General features: G+C 48.3%; 1 protein-coding gene across 10 annotated transcripts in view; it reads right to left on the bottom strand.

Annotated features, from left to right (window-relative positions):
- LOC147613089 (putative CoA ligase CCL8) overlaps window positions 1-23,016 on the bottom strand; it is an 83,775-nt gene that overhangs the window by 12,655 nt on the left and 48,104 nt on the right. For all 10 annotated transcript variants that reach the window (XR_015263358.1, XR_015263357.1, XR_015263356.1 and 7 more), the window contains exons 9-11: window positions 12,837-12,929; window positions 12,658-12,735; window positions 12,088-12,183 (exon numbers count right to left, since the gene is read on the bottom strand). Coding sequence is in view for 5 of the 10 variants with exons in the window: in XM_086782396.1 (XP_086638522.1) it covers window positions 12,088-12,183; window positions 12,658-12,735; window positions 12,837-12,929 (267 nt within the window). In the remaining 5 variants the exon portion in view is untranslated. The remainder of the gene's footprint in view (window positions 1-12,087; window positions 12,184-12,657; window positions 12,736-12,836; window positions 12,930-23,016) is intronic.

The raw sequence follows: 23,016 nt of genomic DNA, 5'->3' as shown, positions 1-23,016 counted from the left end.
ATACCACTGTGAGGATTATGTTATTAATCCTACATATTGTGTACTAATTACTACTTAAGTAATTAACTTAGAACAAGAACCTTCAGGAGAACACTTGAGAGAAGATTGAATTGACTTCTTGTTATTAAACTGAGTACAATAGGTCTCTTATATAGGAGATGAAGAGACACATTTGAAGAGGCATGTCCTTTGATGAAAGGACATGACCTTAGACGAAAGGGTACAACTTTTAGGCTAAGGGATGTGTCTAGTCGATGTAGAGGCACAACCATTCATTAAGGGATACAACCATTCGTCGAAGAGATGTGGCTATTCGATGAAGAGGTACATCCTTTGACAAAGAGTCGCAACCAGTCGAGGGTAGGGGTTCCCTTTGGCTGGTAACTCTTTGCATCTGCAACAGTAATCAGCAATGAAGAGAGAATCTGATACATAAACACGTCACAATCGTGACACTGTATGTCAGGAAGACTAAAGAGGATTTGTTGGTCATCGTTTTATACGTTGATGACATGCTAATCACAACCCCCGATGTTGAGAAGATTTCAGCCTTTAACGCTCAATTACAACTATTTGGGCATTCAATTCTCACAACGTGAGGATGGAATTGTCATGATGCGATCAAAGTATATACAAAGACCCCTAAAAAGGTTACTCTTGAGGATTGTAAGCATGTGGCTACACCAATTGAGACAAGTGCCAAGCTTAGCATTCAGGACTCTAGAGAGCCTTTTGATTAGACATTATATCAAGTTTCAACATGTTGTTGGATGCTTGATTTATCTATGAAACACACGGCTGAACATTCAGTATGGGGTGTCTAAGTTGAGTAGATTTATGCACCAGGCATTGGCAAGCTGTCAACTGGGTTTTCTGCTACTTACACGACACTTAGTTCCTTTGGATTGTTCTATCCAAGGGATGTGAGTCACAGTTGCATGCCTTCAATGATTCGGATGGGACAGGATGTTATGACACCGAAGTGTTCACTAGCGGATTTTGTTTCTTTCTTGTCAGTTCATGCATATCTTGGCTCAGCAAGAAACAGTCGACAGTGGCCACCTCTAGCTGTGAAGCTGAGTAGAAGGCAGCATTTAGAGCAACCATTGTGTGTATATGGCTCAAACACCTTTTGGCCGATCTTAGTGTTGGACAACAATCCTCCACTCCTGTCTACACTGACTCTCAGAGTGCATTGGTTATTGCAAGAAAACTAGTGTTTCATTCTCGCACGAAGCACATTGAGGTGCATTACCATTATGTTAGGGTGAGGCTCCATGCAGGAGAGATCAGCTTGGTGTATGTCTCTACAGAAGACAATGTGGCACATTTTTTCACAAAGGCTCTTGCTTGTGGAAAGCTCAAAGATTTTCGCAAAGCTTTAAGCTTATTTCCTTTCGGGGATTGATCAACCATATCCCATGTTCACATCATCAGTCCAGGGGGTTTGTAGAGATCTATGTCATGGGCAATGGTGTGTTAACATTCTAGGGCACTTTTTCCCTCACTAGGAGGTTTTTTCCCCCATGCACAGAAACACACTCTATCTCACTTTTGGGAGTATGTGTATGTGTGAAGTGACTTTTGTACTTTAGGTCGTATTATTTTGTACTCGCATTGTGGTGCACACAAATAACATAGAGTATTGTGCCTCTTACCACCTTCGATCCTACTAATCGACGTTGACAACCTGCGTGGTTGTTGACGACGATGGGCGCTCGACCACTACCTTGCTCTGCCCAGTGTGTGTCTCTTGCGCCGCCCATGCCAAGTGACATTACTATGCCAGTACCACCTGTACGCTACACGTGACTGCCTACTGCTCCAACCACCTATACCTGTAGAAAAATCATCATCAAAAGTGGTGAATATCATTTAATTCAAGCATATATATTCAATTTAGGGCTTTTTTTTCATAAATGTGCTAAAAATTAGTCAATCGAAGCCTTGCACTTCACAAAAATTGGGGATTTCTAAATTGTCTCAAACATTTGGGACAGCAAAGGAATGAGCGAAGTTGGAGCATCCCCACTGTGTGACTAAACCTACCCACCATCACCCTCCTTGGCTTGTGCACAACCCCCCTACCTAGCCTCACTCCAGCACCCCCCTGCTCTATGCCCTCTTGCCTCTTCTCCTAGCTGCCAGCGCCCCCCTCTATTACCTCCTACGAGTGTCCTCCCTGGCCGCCTATGCCCCCCTCCCTCTTCGCCTTCGCTTCCACCTCCCACTCCTACTTTGTTGTCCTTCCCTCACACCCCCCCCCTTATTCCTTCTCCACCTCAATTTAGGGCTTTTTTTTTCATAAATGTGCTAAAAATTAGTCAATCCAAGCCTTGCACTTCACCAAAATTGGGGATTTCTAAATTGTCTCAAACATCTGGGACGGCAAAGGAATGAGCGAAGTTGGAGCATCACCACTGTGTGACTAAACCTACCCCCCATCAACCTCCTTCGCTTGTGCGCAGCCCCCCTACCTAGCCTCGCTCCAGCACCCCCCTGCTCTATGCCCTCTTGCCTCTTCTCCTAGCTGCCTGCGCCCCCCTCCATTGCCTCCTACCAGTGTCCTCCCTAGCCCGCCTACGCACCCCTCCCTCTTCGCCTTCGCTTCCACCTCCCACTCCTACTTTGTTGTCCTTCCCTCATCCCCCCCTCCATCCCTCTCTCTCTTTGGCATCGATAACCAGAGTGGAATGTAAATGGATGTACCTGATCTGTCCCATAGGTCGGATTCGGCCTCCCGTGGACATTAATATAACTTTCTCTCTCTCTCTCTCTCTCTCTCTCTCTCTCTCTCTCTTCCCCCTTCCTTCGGTACTTCCACCACACCCCCCCCCCTCTCTCTCTCTCTCTCTCTCTCTCTCTCTCTCTCTCTCTCTCTCTCTTCCCCCTTCCTTCCGTACTTCCACCCCCTCCCTCCCTCCTCTCTCTCTCTCTCTCTCTTCCCACCCGCCTTCTCTCTCTTCGCTTCTCTCTCTCTCTGCCTGCATTTTGCGCTTCTCTCTTCCCACCCGCCTTCTCTCTCTTCGCCCCTTTCTCTTCGCTTCTCTCTCTCTCTGCCTACCCACCCTTGCTCAGGCCCCCAAGGCAGCAGCATAACTCTCCCCTGCACCTGTAGCTGAGCATCCTGTAGGTCGCATTTTCTGAGTCTCCCCCAAAGGGAAGAGGGTACCCTTGAGGGGGGACTCGTTCCACCAACAGCCCTCTCCTTTATTAGCAGCAACACATGGAAAGTAAGAAGTCTTTTGCCTCAGTCACCGCTTCACGATTACCGCCCATTCCTCCACCCGTGAGCAAGCCGACACCATGGGAAGCCTACCTCATGCAAGAACTGAAGAAACTCCAGGGAGAATTAGCAGCACTGAAACACGAGACTATCAAGAAAGATGAACAAATCAACGAACTGAAAGTGCAAGTGCAAGCCATGAAGATGAAGCAAGAGGAGCACGAGAAGGACCCATACCCACAACACTACAAACAGAAACGACAAACCATGTTTCAAAGGTAAATTCAGTTAACTCACAAGATTTTGTTAAAGAAGTCATATCAGCGGTCAAAGAAAAGGAACGAATGGAAAGTAACAAAAAGGTAATCAAAGTCGGTGGTCTTCCTCAAGGTTGGGATAGGGCAGACATAGCTCAAGAGCTTCGAGAAGACTACATATTAGATACAGATGTACTTACAGCACAACTGAGCAAAGTAGTCCCCTTCGTGGACTTAGGAGACCCTATCTCTATTATAGTAAAGAGTACACAGGCAAAAGTCTCCTATATGGACAACAATGAGAAAATAGCAGTGATGAAGCAAACAAGGTCTCTCCAAGGGACAAAGGTATGGATAGCTGATGAACTCACCCCGCTACAACTCAAGAACAAATCGGCAGAGCTGAATAAAGTTAAAGAAGCAAGAAAGAATGGCAAATGGGCAATATACAGAGGAGGACAAGCAATCATTAAAGAATTACGTACCCCACCCCCCTCAAGAGCAAATCCATCCATGGATGAAATATAGCTATTTTTATTTTGAACCTCAATTTCGAACTAGATGCAATAGAACCCATTGTAACTTAAACTCTTAAGAGTCTTAAGAGTTCATTTTGAGTTATTTTTTTTTTAGTTTTATGCCTCTTTGGCATCGATACCCAGAGTGGAATGTAAATGGATGTACCTGATCTGTCCCATAGGTCGGATTCGGCCTCCCGTGGACGTTAATATAACTCTCTCTCTCTCTCTCTCTCTCTCTCTCTCTCTCTCTCTCTCTCTCTCTCTTAGGTCATTATGGCCTTTTGAAGACGTTATTATAACATTTCATTTCATTTCTCTCTCTCTCTCTCTCTCTCTCTCTCTCTCTCTCTCTCTCTCTCCTGTCTTCCTGGTCAGGTGCTCTTAGCTTTCGAGTTTTTTTCTCTACGGCAAGTTTCAGCAACTTCTAGTCTTGAACCCCCCGGAGGACTCCATGGCGACCGCTCTCTCATCCCCAACCAAGGCCGCCGTCCTTCCCTCTCCTTTTCAAAAGAGGATCTCAAGCTCCTCGCTTTGACAGTCGGTTCTTTGGAGGCCTCCACCTTGGTATGCAAGATTGTGGGTGGCCACCCAGCGCACGGACAACTCAGGGGATCTGTTACAAGCACACCTTCTTGGCACGCCTCGAAAGATCACTAGCATTCATCCCTTATGGCATGGCTACTATCAGGTTGAGTTCGATTCTCCTGCAACGTCGAACAGTGTCATGCAGCTGAGCCTCGTTGCACTGTGTATCGCTCAAGCCTTCTTTGCGAGGTGGCAGCACGGCTTCAACTCGGCGTTTGAACCTTTGGCTAGCGTCTTAGGCTTTCCTATGACAGTCTGCTTTCTAGGTCTTAGCAAGGAATACCTTCCTCTCCTCCCAGTGATAGGTGGTGCTATCACGAGAGTGATGGAATCCCCCCCCCCTTCCGCCGCTTCGGTTCTTGCATGGACGATTGGGATTCCATCCCTTCGTACCTTCATTGCCTCTCCAGAGTTAGTGCCTCATACCATATCACTCCCTAGTCTTCCGTGGGTTTGGGGGGGGGGGGGGGGGGTGAGGGGGGTGCTATTTTGCAAAGAGTTGAGTACTTTAGCCTCCCAAGCCAATGTTTCATCTGCCAACAGATGGGACCCCTCGCTAGAGCTTGTCCTCGTCAGTAGTACAAGAGGCCCCCTCCAGTTGTCTCCCCCCCCAACCCCAGCTTAGATCCTCCCCAAGGAGGTGGGTAGGGAACAAGCCCCTAGGTACCAAAGCACCACAACCCGACCTCGGTTCTGACCGGCACAAGAGAGTGGCAGACCACTGGCTTGAGGTAGAACCACCGGCCGACTTTGAGAGCAAAGTGGCACTACCAAGCGCAATAGTGGGTGTAGAACTCTATATCAAGATATGCTCTCACACACGCACTCAAGAGCATATATTCACACAAAGCCGATAGAGATGACCATTGTTGCCTCTCCGGTGCAGGCACTCCCTCGAGAGTCACCAGCGACCGTCCCAAGTTGCTGGGGCAACCAGCTGACTACAGCTTTTTCCGATGCCTTCCCATCGAAGGAGCTGGTATGTTCAAGGGGGGGACGGTGGCTCGCATTTGCATGTGTGACATTATATCACTCCAAACCGTTTACCCTACAGACTGTTGCGACAATCTTCTCCTTCCCACGGAGTGCAGCACAAGGGACGGATTGAAGCATGGAGTCAATATCCACCACTATTCAAGGGCAGGCCATAGAGTTCTCGCACCATTTGCACGACCTGTGTATCCTCATGTGCTTACCCACCTGTGGCCTTTGGCTCGGATGGAGTTGAGTGGTGGCTCAGGCCTTACAGCTCAAGCAACGGAGATGGTGTCCTCCAGCCTAAAGGTGCTGCTTTTTGTGTTTTTTTATGTTTCAGTGGAAGTACCACTTTCCCCCCTCCTATAGATACCTGCATTGTGACACATGGAGTCCAAAGTATGCATACTCCAAGGCTCCAATAGAGTGGCTCCACAAGATTCATGCCCATCTGGCCTGGCTTCACCCCAGGACCGACAGTGATTACTCTCCATCGAAACCCACGCCCAAGACTCTTCGAGTGGAGGGTAGTCTAGACAGTTCCTATCACGTTGCCTCCATCGAAACCCACGCCCAAGACTCTTGGAGTGGAGGGTAGTTTAGACAGTTCCCATCACGTTGCCTCCATCGAAACCCACGCCCAAGACTCTTCGAGTGGAGGGTAGTTTAGACAATTCTTGCCACGTAGCCTGTAACGGCATGCGTTAGTCACCCGTAGCGGCGACAGAGCTCGACCGGACACAGAGTCCACACGCTGGAGCACGTGTGGCAAGTGTCCAGGGTTCAAGGTGAGGCGCTCAGGTCGGAGGACCATGGGCAGCTAGGCTAGTGTGGGCAGACAAACCACTATATAAGCTCGACAGTGTGGACACTTATCCACATGCCTCTATTGTTGGGTGGTGACTAGAGCTCCTTGCCCTCTTTGGCTATGGTGGTGGCTACCGGGATGTAACATTGGTATCAGAGCTGCATTTCGATTCGTCGAGCCTCTCTCCCGCTTCTCTGCACATGATCGGGCTTCAGAAAGAGAGAAGTTTTCAATGGTTCTCCTCCTCATTTTTCTATGAATTTGCCTGCGTAGAATTAGCGCTAGATTTGAAAAGCTACCATAGCAGTGTCTCCCTGCCTCTGTGGGGAAGAGGATAAGGTGGTTATGGTGGATGCAAAAAGACTTAGCTGAAGGCATCAACGTGGCACTCACAGCAGGCGTCAACAAGCAGCACAAAACAGGTTTTAGCAACTGAAGCTCGGAAGCTGTGGCTGTAATGTCACTAGAAAGATACCCAGCCGCTAAGTACGCATCACAGCGGCGATTGGGGAGTTGGGATGATGTCTGGAGGCTAGCTCTACAGGTGCAGGCATGAAGAGCTATGGTGACGACAGATGTGGAGATATTTCACCGCGCATGTTTGCTCACAGAATTGGAGGTTGCCAAGATTTAATACAATGGTTGGAGCTGTATGCGATGCTGGATGGGCAATGGGCATGCTGGAGTGGACAATTGCTAGTGTCCGGCTCCAATGACTAGCGGATTGTCTTGTGGGACTGGACAGCCACAACATAGAGGCTGAGCTACAGCTCAGGACATGTTTCAAGCCAAAGTTATGTCATTCTGAGAGGATCGCAGTGTGGCAGGCTGTGCTGCACGAGTTAGTCTGGGGCTTGCTCAGCATGCTCCTTCCACATGGTTTGAAGCCATAGCTACTCTGTCAGAGACACTAAGGTTTACGTATGCGGAGACACTGGGAAATGCCCTATTGTGGATTTAGCTTTTGGTATCAAATTTTCTAATGAAACATCAGGACCAATTTCAAGCTTCGAGCGTCTATGCAGGTGAAGGCAGCAAATAGCTGACAGGTCCAGAGGTTATTGCAGAATTGAAGAAGCTGTAGCATATGTGAACACGGAAGGTTTTCCTCTCAGGCTCATTATCAAGAGAAGAGTGGGCATGTGCTGCAATCATTTAGCAGCAACCTCAATGCTTGTGTGTGTGTCAATGTATACAAAAATCAAAATATTGGGTCGAGCTCAGTATATCTCTAGCTTAGGCTCGTAGCAACACCTATGAGAGCCGAATTTCTCGAGCAAGGTCAGCACCATCATAGCCATTGTCATGGTCATCGTGTTACGAATGTATGCGCTCGTATTTGTGAATGATTGCTCATGTGTGCATAGTCACACACAATAATTCAAAAGTAGGTGGAGCTCGGGAGCGAGGTACTACACCCAATAGCATCCATGTTTTATTGCATCGGTGGGTGTGCTGAAGAATAGATGGCATTAGCATCCATATTTTATTGCATCGGTGGGTGTGCTCAAGAATAGATGGCATTAGCAACCATCTAGTGTTGATATCTTGGTTGCTACACATGCATGTGTAGCCACGCATCAACATGGAATTTGAGTGCTTTTACCTCTTGCGCATGCCTACAGGCATCCAAGAGGATACGAGTGAGCGAGGTCTTGTTCTGGCACAGTCTGGAAATAGTTTGCGGGCGACGTAGCTCATTCACATCCACAACAAGAATTGACACCTTTGACATTGTGGTATGGGATTCGATATAGCTATTACCTCCAATGTGTGTCCCAAGAATTCGAGATGATTGGAGCTAGTGTAACTCAACTTTTTTTGGCTCTAGGTGTGCGCAGTCACACAAGGCATGAGCTCTGAAATTTTCTAGTATGTGTGTGCGGAGTCACACACAAAACTAGGAACACAAGGACGTTAGCTTCCATTGTTGGGATAATGCATATCAATCCATTGCCCATTTTTGTCTTGCATTTTTGGGCCGTGATGTTGTAGCCTAGCCTGTTGAGGCTTAGTGAATGTTGCACTTAACAAAGTCAAGCCGGTGCTTGTATGGTCCTAGATTCATGAGACGATCTCTTGGATGAGGATGTACTAAACAACCACAATGTTGTGCTACTTAACAACCAAAGTGTATTATGCTTAGTCCACACAGATGCAAGCCCTCATGCATGATCCTTAGAGATCAACCGTTTTAAGATTTGTAGTGATCTTAGAGTGAGGTCCGTAGTGATCTTTCAATTTGGAGTTTACCAAATACTCGATGTTCATCATGTTAACGGTCAAATTGTTCAATGCGGCTTGTAATAGAGTACGAAGCTACTCTACCTACCTTTGGAGTATGTCATTGCTCCTTTCCTTTGATAGAATGGGAGTATCCCTGAGAGGTCTTGCTCTAAAAACTACCTTGTGGCTAGTCTTTATACCTTCCCTTGTTACTTCATAGATTGGCTTGATCAGCAATCTATGTAATGGGCCATTGGGATGTTGTCGGATTATTCTCATAAATACTTCAAATTTAGTATATGGTTGTGAAACTTGATATAGTTCTTGAAGTTATAGCCATGTTGAACTTTGAAACAAACTGTACGTCATATACGGTGTTGCATAGTTCGTATAGCGCAAACACCCATAGGCTTGGGTGCGTAGTCATCCATATGCTTGAGATTTCGTAGCTATTTTTCAAGGAGAGGAAAAGAGTTGACTTATGTGTCACAGTGAACTTCATGCTCATTTGATGGAATGGGACGTCACATGTTCATGAACTTCCTGGTGGTCTTGGTGGTATGGGACACCAAGATTCATACACAAAGGTTGACTCTTTGGTTGTTTATACGCTTGTTCCGTAATGATCAAGTGTTGGTATACTTGGAACAAGTATACCAAGTTTTTGGACAAGATTGAGCTTTGAAACTCACTTGATAGCCTTTGTTGGGAAGAAATCCAATGATAGAGTTTCAGAGAAGCTCTAGGTAGCATAGCCATGATCAAATACTAGTGCTCACAAAGTGGTTTCTAGTTTGAGAATGCTATAGAACCATTGGTGACCACGGAGACTAGTATTGTTGTATGGTTGTGATATGTGGAAGATGCCCTACAATATTCAAGGAGCATAGACTCACCTATATCCAGCACTCGTGTTTATTTTTAAATGCATGTTTGGTTGCTACCAGGGAAGTAGTGATGGTCATCTCTACCAGCTCCAAGAATCGATGAATCAAACGGCGGACAGAGCTCGCCAACTATCTCTGCTCCATGTCGGGCGCTGCCGGAGGGCGATGGGAGTGCTCAGGAGGGGCGGAGGGGGGGGGAGTGCGGGCTCAAAGGAAGAGGACGGGGCAAGGGGGGGGGTCTTGCGGAAAGAGCCGGAGACGAGGATTGGGGGGAGGGGCTCCCCAAGCGTTTAGTGTGGCCAACTCGCCTCGTTGGAATCTGAGAACCGCTAGAGGAGACTCGGCGGGGTAGCAGCCACCAAACTAAAGGGGCTGGAGGTGGGACCCTCGCAGTGATTGGAGGGGGCCCATCGCCGACAAGTGGGTGCTGCGATAAATGCTCGAAACGTTCCTCCGACAAAACCAAATCCTCCTGTACTTTACTAGCCTGGCGAGCACGGCAGCGGCGCTCAAGTCTAGAGGTTGGCTGGCGGCCCTAGCGCGGGCCAACGGCGTGCCACTCTCCAGCAACAGAGTCGTCCCCAGTCGCATCCTAGTGCTCGGCTGCCTAAGAGCCTGCCTCTCTCTCTATCCCCTACTTATGATTTGAGCTGGGAACCGCGGGGGGCGGGGGGGGGGGAGGGGGGGAGGGGGCAGGGGGGCACTAGAGGACTGGCGCCGAGGGCAAGCTCTGGCAAGGGGTCCCATTTGCCTGTAAATGAAGCATCGGCCAAGAAGGCATGAGTGCTCCACTCTCTGTAGGATGGGGTCTCCCCGGAGGCAAGGAAGTGATATGACGTGAGGCACTATCTCCGGCGATGCAATGCAGATGCGAAGGGATGGAATACCGACTGCGCGTGCGAGGGATGAGGCGACAATGGGGGGAGATTCCTTCCAATGGCTCCACCAATCACCGGGAGAAGAGGAAGGTATTCCTTCCTGAGGCCCGGGAGGCAGACTACCACGGGAAAGCCTGAAACGCCAGCTAATGGGTCGGATGCGGGGTCGAAGCCGTGCTGCCACCTCGCAAAGAAGGCCTGGGCCGTACGCAATGCAACGAGGCTCAACTGCATGACTCGATCCAACACCGCTGGCGAGTCAAACTCAACTTGGTAGTAGCCGCGCCCCAAAGGACAAATGTATGTGATCTTTGCAAGCACTCCATGGAGGCTTACTTGAAGAAGATCTCTGAGTTGTCTGTGCGTAGAGCGACTACCGACAAATCTTGCATAGCAGAGTAGCGGCCTCTAAAGATGCAACTATCGTAGCGAGGAGCTGGACATCCGCTTCAGAGAAAGATAGGCAAGGAGCAGTGGCCTCAGTCGGGGATGACGGAGCAGCTACCATGGAGTCCTCCTAAGGGGTGAAGACCAGAAGGGGCCGAGGCTTGCCAAAAGAGAAAAAAACCCCACGAACAAAGAATCTGCCAGACGGAACGGAGGGAAAGGGAGATAGGAACGAGAGGCAAAGGGGGGGGGGGGGGGGGGGGGAGAGAGTTACAGCTCGTGCAACTTTTGAGTTGACTGGAGGAAAGTTAAGAGAGAGAAAGCTACAGAAGGACTACAAACCATTGAATTACTTACATTAGAAATTCAATCGGTATATGGGTCACTGAGCTCCTGCGGGCTGCGGGAGGATAATTTTAACCATTATTATATATGGGTGCATTGTTGTGATTACTTTCTACATGCCAGTACATCATCATTATGTGTTTACATGTGACACGTTGAATAGTCATGATTCAATGTTTGTTTGAAAGAGCGAGAATTAGTGTGGCATTGACTTCATGACGATGTCATATGAGGGATAGTGCGATTTTGGAATGCGGTTTGTCATGTGGTATATGAATGGTGGTGAGGTGTAAAAATGTAATTGGTAAAAGGAGAGATGTCCAAGTGCTCGCGAGTTCACAATAGGTGCAAAAGCCCCAGGCCCACCATTTTTCCATTGCACAGCAGATTTTTGTAAAAAATATGTTGCCACCCACAAGGTGGACATCTGACAGAATGGTGTGTTAGAAGTTTGAACCTGTGACTTGCAGCTCTGGACCCACAAGCCTTTCACAGCTAGTCTAGGCCCACTGGCTGATGTCAAAGAGGGATATGTCCTGTGCTTGTGAACCAGAGCCCAGACAAACCCATGCCTCTGGCTGCCAAGGAGTCCAGGTCCACCCCAATGAGAGTGGACATTTCTGAGCCCAGCCTTAGAGAGCCAGGCAATGGACCTACCCACTGAATTTACACTGGTTGTATGCCTGTTCTGGCTGTCTGTCCTGGTATTTGGCCAGCAACTTGCATACACACACTATTGTCACATGCTTTCACAGTAACGTTCTGCTTGTCCAGCCAACACTGTCTGAGGGTGAAGCCTTTTGAGTTCTAACATGCTCAGAAAAGAAAAGGTTTTCTTTGCAAACATGAAAGGCTAATGGGAAGGTTTTCCTTGCAAGCCTGAAAGGGTAGGTTTCCTCTACAACCTTCAAGCACTAGGTGCTATGCTCGCGCTTTAGAAAGGAAATAAATGCTTCTGTGTGATGGAAAGTCCTTGCAGAATTGAATCGCACCAGTGCTTGACGCCAATACTCTTTAAATAATGATGGACTCTTTACATGTAATTCTCCAACACCAGGAGCGGCTGCATCATCTTCAACTATTTTGACCTGACAACACATAAAAGGATGTGTAATTTTGCATATGAATTTTACATAAGTCGTCACATTGTGTGCATAGTTACATGCAACAAAAACAAAACTGGAAATGGAAAAGGTTGATGTCTACCCAATGGAAATGGCCTGAAACTAGAAAATAACAATGGCTAAGAAACAGCAGGCCTTTAACTGTAAACAGTACAAGTTTAAGTAAGGTTGGAAAAAAAAAAGTAGAAATGAGGGTAAAAGTTGAGAAACTTGGAGTAGATTATATTTCGGGGGAGAGTGAGGAAATCTGGGGATATCTAGTGGGGGATAACTTGAGGCCAGATAAGCAAACAGCAACTGAAACGCAGAAAAAGGGCAACTCTAAAGAAATGGCATTTCTGCATTTTTGGCTAGGAAACAGTTATCAAAATGATTGTATGCTAGCAAAACACTTCTTAAAAATGCACACTCTGTTCTATTTTGCAAGTACTCTCTAACCTGCACTCCTGGCAAAGGCTTGCCTACAGTCCCTGGTCTCCGCTCCCCATGGTATGGATTTGATAATGCCATCATAAACTGCATATTGGATTCCAGCAAACAAAAAGTAGCTTAATGGGCAACCTAGCCATACATTTAAATAAAAATAAGCATGAAAAAGCTATTGAATTTCTACCTACCTCAGTCATGCCATATCTCTCCAGTAACCGGTGTCCTGTCAGTCTCTCCCACTCACTCATGACCGGCTGGGGCAGCGCTGATGATCCACACATCTGCAATCCGTTTGTCATGCATGTCTACCCATGTAGTTTTTCAAATTATGAAATAGAATTTATTGAGAAGTGAAGGTGGGTTGTTTGTATCTATAGCAAAGAGCAAGCAGACTGTCACAAAAGAAGTAAGAAGCTACGGGAAAGTGCTCTTCACTACACTCTGACTGACACAGCAGGGCTGGAACTCCTTGTTAGCCTTTGCCTTTGCCTCCCCATTCAGTGCACACCCTCCAAAACCTCCCCTCTCAAAAAAAGGCGCCCAAGCCCACTGTCTCTGAATCCCCCACACGTTTGCTGCCTGATGCCTCCCAATGTCGCATGCACACCTGCTGTAGGGGGGCATGTGGCCATTCTACTTCGCCAGTACACTAAGGAAGCAGACTGTTAGAAAAGAAGTTAGAAGCTACTGGAAAGTGCTCTTCACTACACTCTGACTGACACAGCAGGGTTGGACCTCCATGTTAGCCTTTGCCTTTGCCTCCACATTCAGTGCACACCCTCCAAAACCTCCCCTCCCAAAAAAAGTCACCCAAGCCCACTGTCTCTGAATCCTGGTGTCTCCCAATGTCACACACACACCTGATGTAGGGGGGCACATGGCCATTCTACTTAGCCAGTACACTTACGAAACCATTTTTGATGGGCACTGTGCATGTTGGGAGTCCTTGTCTAGGGACACGTCGCCAAGCACCATCAAGGTCTAGGGTCCGGTTGAGTGTTAGAAGTCATGTGCAAGTCCCACACAATCATATGTAACCCACTTGCAAGCTGTAATGATGTACAGGTTCCCAGCCACTTATTACACCCACGGTCATGTGCCCGGAATATTCTGTCGAAAGGTTACTAGCAAGTTACAGAATGGCAAAATATGCTTCATGGGGTCATGAGCAAGGCTGTAGGCAGCCCTTGAGCACCCATTGGGTGCCCAAATACTAGGACCAAACGGGCTATGCCGAATCTGGAAATTTCTTTTTTTTTTCTCAAGAAAAGATCCTTCCATTAGTTACCAAAAGTACAGCTGAATCGGCCAAGTACATGACCCAGTCTCAATCATGGGAGACGAGAAAACAATAGGGGACAGAGAGGGGCTCTTCCTCACTGGTGGCTGGCCACTCTTGGGAGGAAAGCTATCTCATACAATGGGGGGGGAGGGGGGGACAACCAAACAGGTGGCCTATAAAGCCAAGTAACCTTGCTGTCTTTGAGAAGCTTCTCCCGCTATCAATGGAGGGTGTCGGTGTCTATAACGTCCATCCATATGCTCTTGATTGACTCAGCGGGTGGTGTGGTAGTGCCCTCTATGGCCTCGCTGTAGCGAGCACGCCAGATGTGCCATTTGCTATACAGCTGATGATCTCCCACCTCTGACAGGGACCTGTGGGCCTCCTCCCAACTGGGGCTGCTGATAACAGGGCCGATACTGTGATGAAAGAGGACAAGGGCAAGGTCATGTCCCGCCTCCTCATGTTGGGCCGGTGCTGTCTCAGAAGCGCAGGCTATTGGTCCCCAGGTGATGGTGCGCCCTCGTGCTTGGTCCATGGTGAAAATGTGGAGGATCCGCAACCGAACCGCTGCGTCTTGGGACATTCCCAAAGGCAATATCACTGTGACTCCAGAGGGTGTCCACATCTAAATTGCCAGCCAAGTGCCCACTGCCGAGGTCCTGTGTGCTATCTGCCAAAGGAAACGAGTTATCTTCTATGGCTGGAAGCAGTCCCACAGCCACTTCCAAAATCATGGAGGAAGCACGTGGGGATTGCCCTGTGTCTACAGTGTGCTACTGCCGCCAGAGTATTATCAACCTCTGGCATCTATATCCTTTGGCACCACTCACCAGGGTCCCACTGTAGATGCATCAGTGGCCTGCCCTCCCATAACCATAATCTCCAACAGCTCTCTCCGGCCAATTTGGCTGGAGGTACATCGATGTGCCATCTGTGGTCACCAAACGCAATCACTCTCACCCTCTGTAAAGTGCAGCTGCTGAGGTCCTCTATCGAGAGAGGGGGTGGGGGGGGTGGTTTGTTTTGGGGGCAATCAATCTGCCCTATGGCCCTATAGAGAAACTCATGAGGGTGTCTCCATCTGCACCATGGACAGCCATCAGGATACCATGTTTGGTAAAAACCCCTACCCACTCAGAGGGAGGCGGGTCGGGTGGACTGCTGCGAGCCACTCAGAAGGGATGGAGTCATCGATGTGGAGGGTGAGGCTATCTCTGCCTCTGGCTCCTCTCCGAGGAGGCATGTTGCTCCTCTGAGGTGATGTCAATCCCAACCTAGAAGCCAAGATAATGAGCTCAAGTAGTATCCCTCGGAATCCACTGGAACGACTCAATCAGTCTCCAAGCCAAGGTAGGGGATGAGCTAACCCAAAATCCACACAACTTGTGCCAATTGTCCTGTGCTCCTGCGGCCTAACAAAAGATCTCAACTGCATCTGCAAACCTCCAGAGATTCTCCACATCTCCAAAGAAGTAGGCCACTTCATCGTTTGCGAACTCTAAATCTCCTCCTGGGATCTAATAGGAAGCCTAAGGCCCTGTAGTCCATGTCATGTGCACACACGGACATTGCGAATCCCTGATTAGGGCAGTAGATGAACTGGAGTTTGAGGCACTAGCAAGGCTCAAAATACACCCAGAGGACTTCCAGATGGGCAAGTACCAGGTCGGCCAGCATTACAACAGTCTAATGATGACCTTGGCCGGCATTCATAATTTTCGGTTTGTCCTGAAAAAGGCCGACAGTAGGTCGGACACATAATGGTGCTTTTTGGGGCCTATATAAAGGCTAGGCCAGATTTAAGCTATTTCATCTGATTCCCACTTTGGGGCAGGTCATAAGAGTCTTCAGAAGTTCTTTTCTTACCTTTTTGGGTAGGCCAAAGGCCACAGACTTGTACAAACAAACACATCTTTTTGTATCATATGAATATACTGAATACACAAACATCTCCATGGACAGTTTTGCATCACCGACACTATTGTATCACTTTTGGTCTCATAGACCCACTGGATCTTTTGAAGACGTTTAATATAACTATCTCTCTCTCCCCTCGCTCATGGGAGGTGTTCCTCCTAACAGAAATCGATAGCTGCGAGAGGAGAATGGCAAGCTGAAGGATCAGCTCACCGAAATTGAAACCCATCTGGCCTCCCTTGAGGGCAAGCCCAACCCAATTCAGGCAGTTCAGGAGCAGATTCATGCAGCAGCCAAAACAGAGTTCATTGAAGCTACAGAAGGTATGGAGCAACATCTTACCGCAGAAATCATGTCAACCATCAAGGAGGAAGAACTCCGAGAAAGCATTGCTGAGCATCTCCGAGTAGATGGACTCCCAGAGGGTTGGGACGAGCAAGAATTCAGAGAGCAAACAGAAATTGATGAAGATGACCCCTCATTGATATAGGCAACCCATGGACCATTGTCAAGAAAGGGAAGCATGCCATTGCGAAATATCACAACAAACAGGACAAGATCCAAGTTCTCCGACAGTCCAAATCAGTGCAGGGCACCAGGCTCTGGTTAACTGATGAACTCACTCCCCTACAGCTTAAAAACAAAAGTGCAGAACTCGCCAAAGTCCGAGCAGCCCGCCAAGCTGGAAAGTGGGCAGTCTACCGTGACGGAAGGGCAATAATCAAGGACTTCCATAAGCCTAAACCCAATTGACTAGCATTCTAATGTGCCATCGGCTTTTTTTTTTTTTTTGTATCACAAATAGTTGTTTATCATCCTAGGGTTTTCATTAATCTTTTGCTTGTGCCTGAGTGTACCCCGAAGTGCATTGTAATGACTGTGAGGTACCGGTTTTTGGTCCCATATGCCTTCAAGGCATTCCGTGGACGTTAATATGACTCTCTCTCTCTCTGTCTCTCTCTCTCTCTCTCCGTACCCCACCCCCCTCAAGAGCAAATCCATCCATGGGTGAAATATAGCTATTTTTATTTTGAACCTCAATTTCGAACTAGATGCAATAGAACCCATTGTAATTTAAACTCTTAAGAGTCTTAAGAGTTCATTTTGAGTTATTTTTTTTTCAGTTTTATGCCTCTTTGGCATTGATACCCAGAGTGGAATGTAAATGGATGTACCTGATCTGTCCCATAGGTCGGATTCGGCCTCCCGTGGACGTTAATATAACTTTCTCTCTCTCTCTCTCTCTCTCTCTCTCTCTCTCTCTCTCTCTCTCTCTCTCTCTCCGCGCCATGGCATGACCCTCAGCCCCACTGCTAATCGTGCCTCACGCAGGTGGCCATCTTCTCTCTATTCGCGCTGCTCTTCGCCATCTTCTCTCTCTTCGCTTCACACTGTTCCCGCCCGCTGACTGTGCTGCGCCTCCCTGTTCCCGCCCCACTGCTGATCGCGCCTCACGCAGGTGGCCATCTTCGCTCTCTTCGCGCTGCTCTTCGCCATCTTCTCTCTTCGCTTCACACTGTTCCCATCCGCTGACTGTGCTGCGCTGAGGCAATGTGGCTCGCTGTCCCCGGCCACCCTTGCCCAGGCCCCCAAGGCAGCAACTAGGTAGAAATAGCCACAATGAATCTACAAGATCTGGAGGCATACATCGAGACAGTGGAGGACAACACCAAGAAGCTGTTGGGCGAGCAGAAGAAGGTGCTGGACAGGGTCCTGAACCAACATGAAAAGCAGTTGGAAGGCCTCCACAAGGAGATACAGGGAAAGAATAACAAGATTGAAGAATTAGCAGCACAAGCGAACCACCAGGAGGAGGTGATTCAGATGTTGAAAGAGACGCAGCTGCAACAAAAAGGAATGCCAGAGGCTGCCCCAGTGATAGGAGAACTCCGGGTAGAAATGGAAGCCCTAAAGGCTACGGTCAAGGACCATACAGTGGAGGAAGGGGAACTGAATATTCAAGAGGGTCTAAGGACTGACTTGGAGCAGTTGAAAGCTGCAAGTGATAAGCTGTGGGAAGAACTGCAAACCACTAAGAAAGATTGGGTGGAGGTGGTGAAGAAGCACAAACCCCTGGGGAACATCAACGAGGAGGAGAAACGCAGTAAGGATTGGGCCCTCCATGCGCGAGTGCGGGGGCTTCCACCAAGGAGGATGCCACAACGCTTTGCCAGATGCCAGGAGCAGACGGGATTGCGCCCCCCCGCCCCCCCCCCTTTGCAGATACATGGAGGGCAGGCAAGGATATGACACGAGAGCGGCCCCTCATCATTAGATTCCTTGATGCCACCAGCAGACAAGCCTTCTTAGACGGTGGGCTGCCCTCAAGGGCACACAGGTGCACATGGGACATGATCTCACCCCAGCCCAGGTAGCACACCAGCATGAGGCGATGGTGACAGTTCATGAGGCCCGTAAAGCAACAAGTGGGCTATCTACAGAGATGGTAGGGTCATTATCACTGAGCGTCGTCGCAAATAGCGACGCAGGGTCTATGAGACCGAACACCTGAGGTTGGCAGTATGGAACTGCAATGGCATGCTGTGGTCGAATCTAGGAGGCTTGAGCGAGATTCTCACAGGCAAGGATGTCATTTTTTATACCGAGACTCATCAAAGCCCTGAGAGGGGCTTACCATACATAGCCGGGTATGAGTGGGAGTTAGCTTTCCGAGGCGAGACCCGCACATCAAGAGGACTACGTGGCTCTGGAGGGGTAGCTGTCCTTTTTAGATCCCATCTTCGACAGATTCTCAGCATCATCCGGAAGGACAAGGATGCACGGTATCTTTGGGTGCGGCTTAGCAGTGACAGGGTCATCCACATTGCTGTGTGTTATTTTGCACCACGACACTCCCTTACGCCGCACAGCATGGCCAGTCACCATACTTACCATTATATGGGGATATTATGGAGTTCTCACAGCTGGGGGAAGTCCTCTTGCTCGGGGATTTCAACGCCAAGACGGGAAGTCAGTAGGTCCCACCACTCAATCTGGATGACCCTATCAGACTACAGGAACTAGACATCACTGACACAGGGCTACAGAGATCATCACAAGACCGTGAGGAGGTCACGGTGTATGGGAGATATTTCTTAGAGCTGGGAGCTGCACATGGTCTCATTATCTATAACGCGATGTCTCGATGGCCCTCCTCCAACGCCCTCACCTCCTTTCCTCACTCAGGAGGTACTAGCACAGTGGACTACCTTATGGGATCTCCGGCTTTGGCACACCTTCTCCCCGACGTCTCCATCCCGCCACCGCCCTTTGAGGCTTTCTGACCATACTGGGGGCTGATGCTGCTCTCATGTTTCTATGTTCCTAGCATTCCATGATGAGCTTCCATGGACAGTTTTGTATCCCCCAAGTGAGACAGATATGTTTCTGTTTTATTTTCCATTCCATGATGAGATATGTCATGGACATTATTGTATCACTTTGGTCTCATAGGCCCATTGGGTCTTTAGTAGACGCTTAATATATCTTTCTTTCTCTTCTTTGCGTTTTGCATCAGAATGTTCCTATGAAAGGTACTTATGGCTGAAAGAGGACAAAGAGCTTCCACACATGTGACAGTCCGATCTCCTCTGAAGCTAAAAAACTGCTAATCGCCTACACCACAAAGAGGAAGAAGGGTCCAAGGGGACATCCCCGGGGTACTCTACAAGAGTGGAAACCTATCACCCCGAGAACCCTGGATAAGGACCTCATTGTCAGAGGCAGAGTAGAGGGCAGAGACACCTTAGCCCTAGGTGGCGAGGAAGCCCATCTTGCACATAGTCGCCTCAACAAAGCCCAATCCACCTTGTTGTAGGCTTTCTCGAAATCCAAAAGGAGAACCACTAAGTCCTACTGATGCAAATGGGCCACGGAGGTGGTCGCCTCCCAAAAGGTGAAAATGTTATCCAAGATGCTCCTTTCATGGATAAAACTTGTCTGTTTGCAAGGAATTGATCTGGGAGGTGGAGGTGCAGTCATGGCTAACGGGTTTGGCTAGGATTTTGTAGGTTGTCCCCAAGAGGGTGATAGGTCTCCATTGATGAATCTCCAACGTATTTCCTCCCTTATTGGGGATTAAGTGAATCAAGCCCTCCGCCAGTCTCTTTGGCATAGATGCAAAAATCATGATCTCATTGAAGGCCGCTCGGAAGTAGCCCTCCATGAGCTCCCAGTGACAATGAAACAAGGGAACCGGAAGCCCATCCTCACCTAGGAACTTGCCCCTAGAGAGCACATGCAATGCCTCTGCAATCTCCTCGGAAGAGAAGGGTGTCATCAAGACACTCTAAAGAGCCGGTGGGACAACCTCACGAGTGTGTTGCTAGACCCTCTCTCGCATCCTCTACCTGCAGGGACTGGAGCTCCGCAGTCTGAGTAGCGAACTAAAGAAACCAGTGGCTATGACTTGAACCTAGGGCAGCCCGAAAACAATGGTGCCGTCAGATCCTCTAAGCCTCTCGTGCCATCCCTCCGGTGCTAAGGGCCTGTCATCTCGAAGGAATTCCTTGTGCCTCTGCCCCCAACCTGAGTCCAGAAAGATGTGCGGGCTTGGAATCTATACTCCACTCTCATCTCCTCTATGGAACTGATGTGAGTGTAGGTTGTGGCCATCTGAGCCTCAATCCAAGGGATTTTTGGTGTGTCCTCTTGCAGGCATTGAAGGGAGGCTAGGCACCAGGAAGACTCCTCTCCATATCTCTAAACTTTGCTAGTCTGGTCTGAGCCGCCTCTTGGAGGATGGTGCTGATCTCACTTAGCCCAATATCCAAAGTCGCCACCATTGTGCCCTCCCAAAATACCAAGCTCTCCCATAACACCTTAATCCTCCTGCAGATCTTTGGGTCCCAGATCAAGCTCTAACTTTGCTTCAGCCCTCTCATCCACCCTAAAAGCCTTTCTTCTAACCTTTCACTTCTTTCCAGCCCATAACCTTCACTGGTTTTCTGCATGTTAACACGCATGTTTTGTGTGCTCTCGACATATATGGAATCATGGAGCAGTAATTCTATGAAGTCATCCAGAAGTAACGACATGGAGTCGGTCGGCTGTGACAACTTTGACGAAGTGAAGACACCGGGATGGTTAGGATTTTACACGCTACCAGCACTAAGACTAGAAGATAAACATGAGCACATCATCCAAGATCCCCTTAGGAAGGACCCCCCACTTGGCAAAGGGTGGGTGTGGGCACTCAAGTGAGCATACCCGATTCTTTTCTCCCTCTCTCTGCAAGCTTAATCGAAATCTTCTCAGCACACAAGGTCTCCATCGTTTTTGCTCATAGAGAAGGATCCATTTGCAAAACCGAGCACATAATTGTGATCATCAAAAGGGCAACCTGCTACACCCATCCACACCTGTTTTTTTGTTACTCCATCAATGGCTTCCACATCATCAGCCAGCTGAAATTGTACAGCTTCCCTGTGCTGCCCATGATCAGCACATACTGCTAGCCAGTATGTTCAAGTTGATTCGAGTTGATTGCTTCTAGGGCTGGTCGAGTTGATTTAGGGCTGTTTCACGCATACCTAGTGCCTGTTTGTGCCTATGGGCAGCACCTGTGACTGATCCATTGATGTTTACGCGGCACAAATTTATCTACGACTCCGTTGCTGATTGGATTTGTACCCAGGAGTTACCTCCAGTACTAGTTCGTCATTTTCAGCATTCCTATCACCGTGAGGCTGCAATCCAAGCGCTAGTATGGGCACACCAGTGATGCGTGTGGACCCAGAAAACCACTTTCAAGATTGCGTCACTACAATGAGAGGTGGGGAGTTGAAGGAAAGGCTCTACATCAAAGGAATCATCATTGTTTGATACGCTTTTATATTTCTTGTTTATGGCAAATCTGGCTTAAGGGACATGGAACATTGTACAAAATAAAATACTCCAATAACAGTTGGTATTGAGGGATGGTTCGGGCCCCAATGTGGTGTCACTGTGCAATTGTTCATTTTCAGTATTGCCTTTGTCTTGTGATATTTCCATCTCATAAGTGTTTTAAGTGTTGATTATTTACGAGACAGTGCCCAAGTAGTGCTCACACCCGACCAAGTGAATTACAATGCATCTAACAACACTATGCCGGCTGCTGTCCGCACATTCTCCCTAGCCGCCGTACACTTCTATATGGATTATGTTATGTTTTTCTACGCACTTGGAGTCCTATCCTTTTCTTGACCAGAGGTAAGGGCAACATCATCCGGTATTACTGGCCCTAGTGTGGCTTCTCCCCTTCCTCCCTCCTTTCTTGCAGATATTACCTCTTTGTAAATCAGTAAACTTTTCAGATGTATTTTGTCCTTACTAATGGACAGGCTTAGTTCCGTACGTCGTACGACTGAAATCGTACGTACTTGTTGTACGGTAGGGTACCGTACGGATTCGTACTATACCGTACGAATTTTTTATTTTTATTTTTATTTTTTTGGTCGTCGTCGTTGTTGTTGTTGTTGTTGCTGTTGCGTGGAGCAATTTCAGTCTTCTAGAGAGCCATTCATTGCCATTTGCAGCCTATAGGGAGCTGTTTGTCAGCGTGTGCACTTGCCATTGCCATATTAGGCAAGCGATCATATTGCTTGATGAGGAGGACGAGGCAATCTTCATGGAGCTCTATAGTGAGCTTGTGGCAGCAGATACTCGCAGCACCAGGAGTCAGCATGGACGGGGGCCCGAGCAGTTGGAGTTCATAGGCCTCCGCCTTCGGCATCGGCAAAGGGTGGCCTTCGCACATATGTGAGGCGGGGATCCTCGAGCTCCAATCCCCGCCTTCATGATGATATTCCATTGCCCCCTCATGATGATACCCCACTGCCTAGAGAGCCCTTGTTTGATGATGATGGCAACCTACTTAGCGAGAATGATCCCCAGAGTGTCTCGTCCACCTTCGAAGAGTCCTCTTCAGAGAACTCTCTTGATGGACACTCTAGTAGTGATCATGTTGATGATCATGCAGATGTTGGTGATGATGTAGACTTTTGATATGTTATAGCTCTCTAGGCATTGGGCATCTATCTCCTTCTAGCCCATCGATGATGTATTGTAGTATGTTGTATGTACGCATGTTGGAACTTGGCGGTCGCCCATGCCATGAGTTTTTGGCCTATCCTTTTGTAGCAATTTTGTACTCTAATGGCATGATGACATTATGTTCATGGTTC

Source organism: Cibotium barometz, chromosome 44, assembly GCF_041138505.1.
Source record: "Cibotium barometz isolate CiBa-2024 chromosome 44, ASM4113850v1, whole genome shotgun sequence".
NCBI classification, from domain to species: Eukaryota; Viridiplantae; Streptophyta; class Polypodiopsida; order Cyatheales; family Cibotiaceae; genus Cibotium; species Cibotium barometz.
The sequence above is the reverse complement of the archived record's forward strand: the minus strand, read 5'-3'. Positions and strand labels throughout refer to the sequence as shown.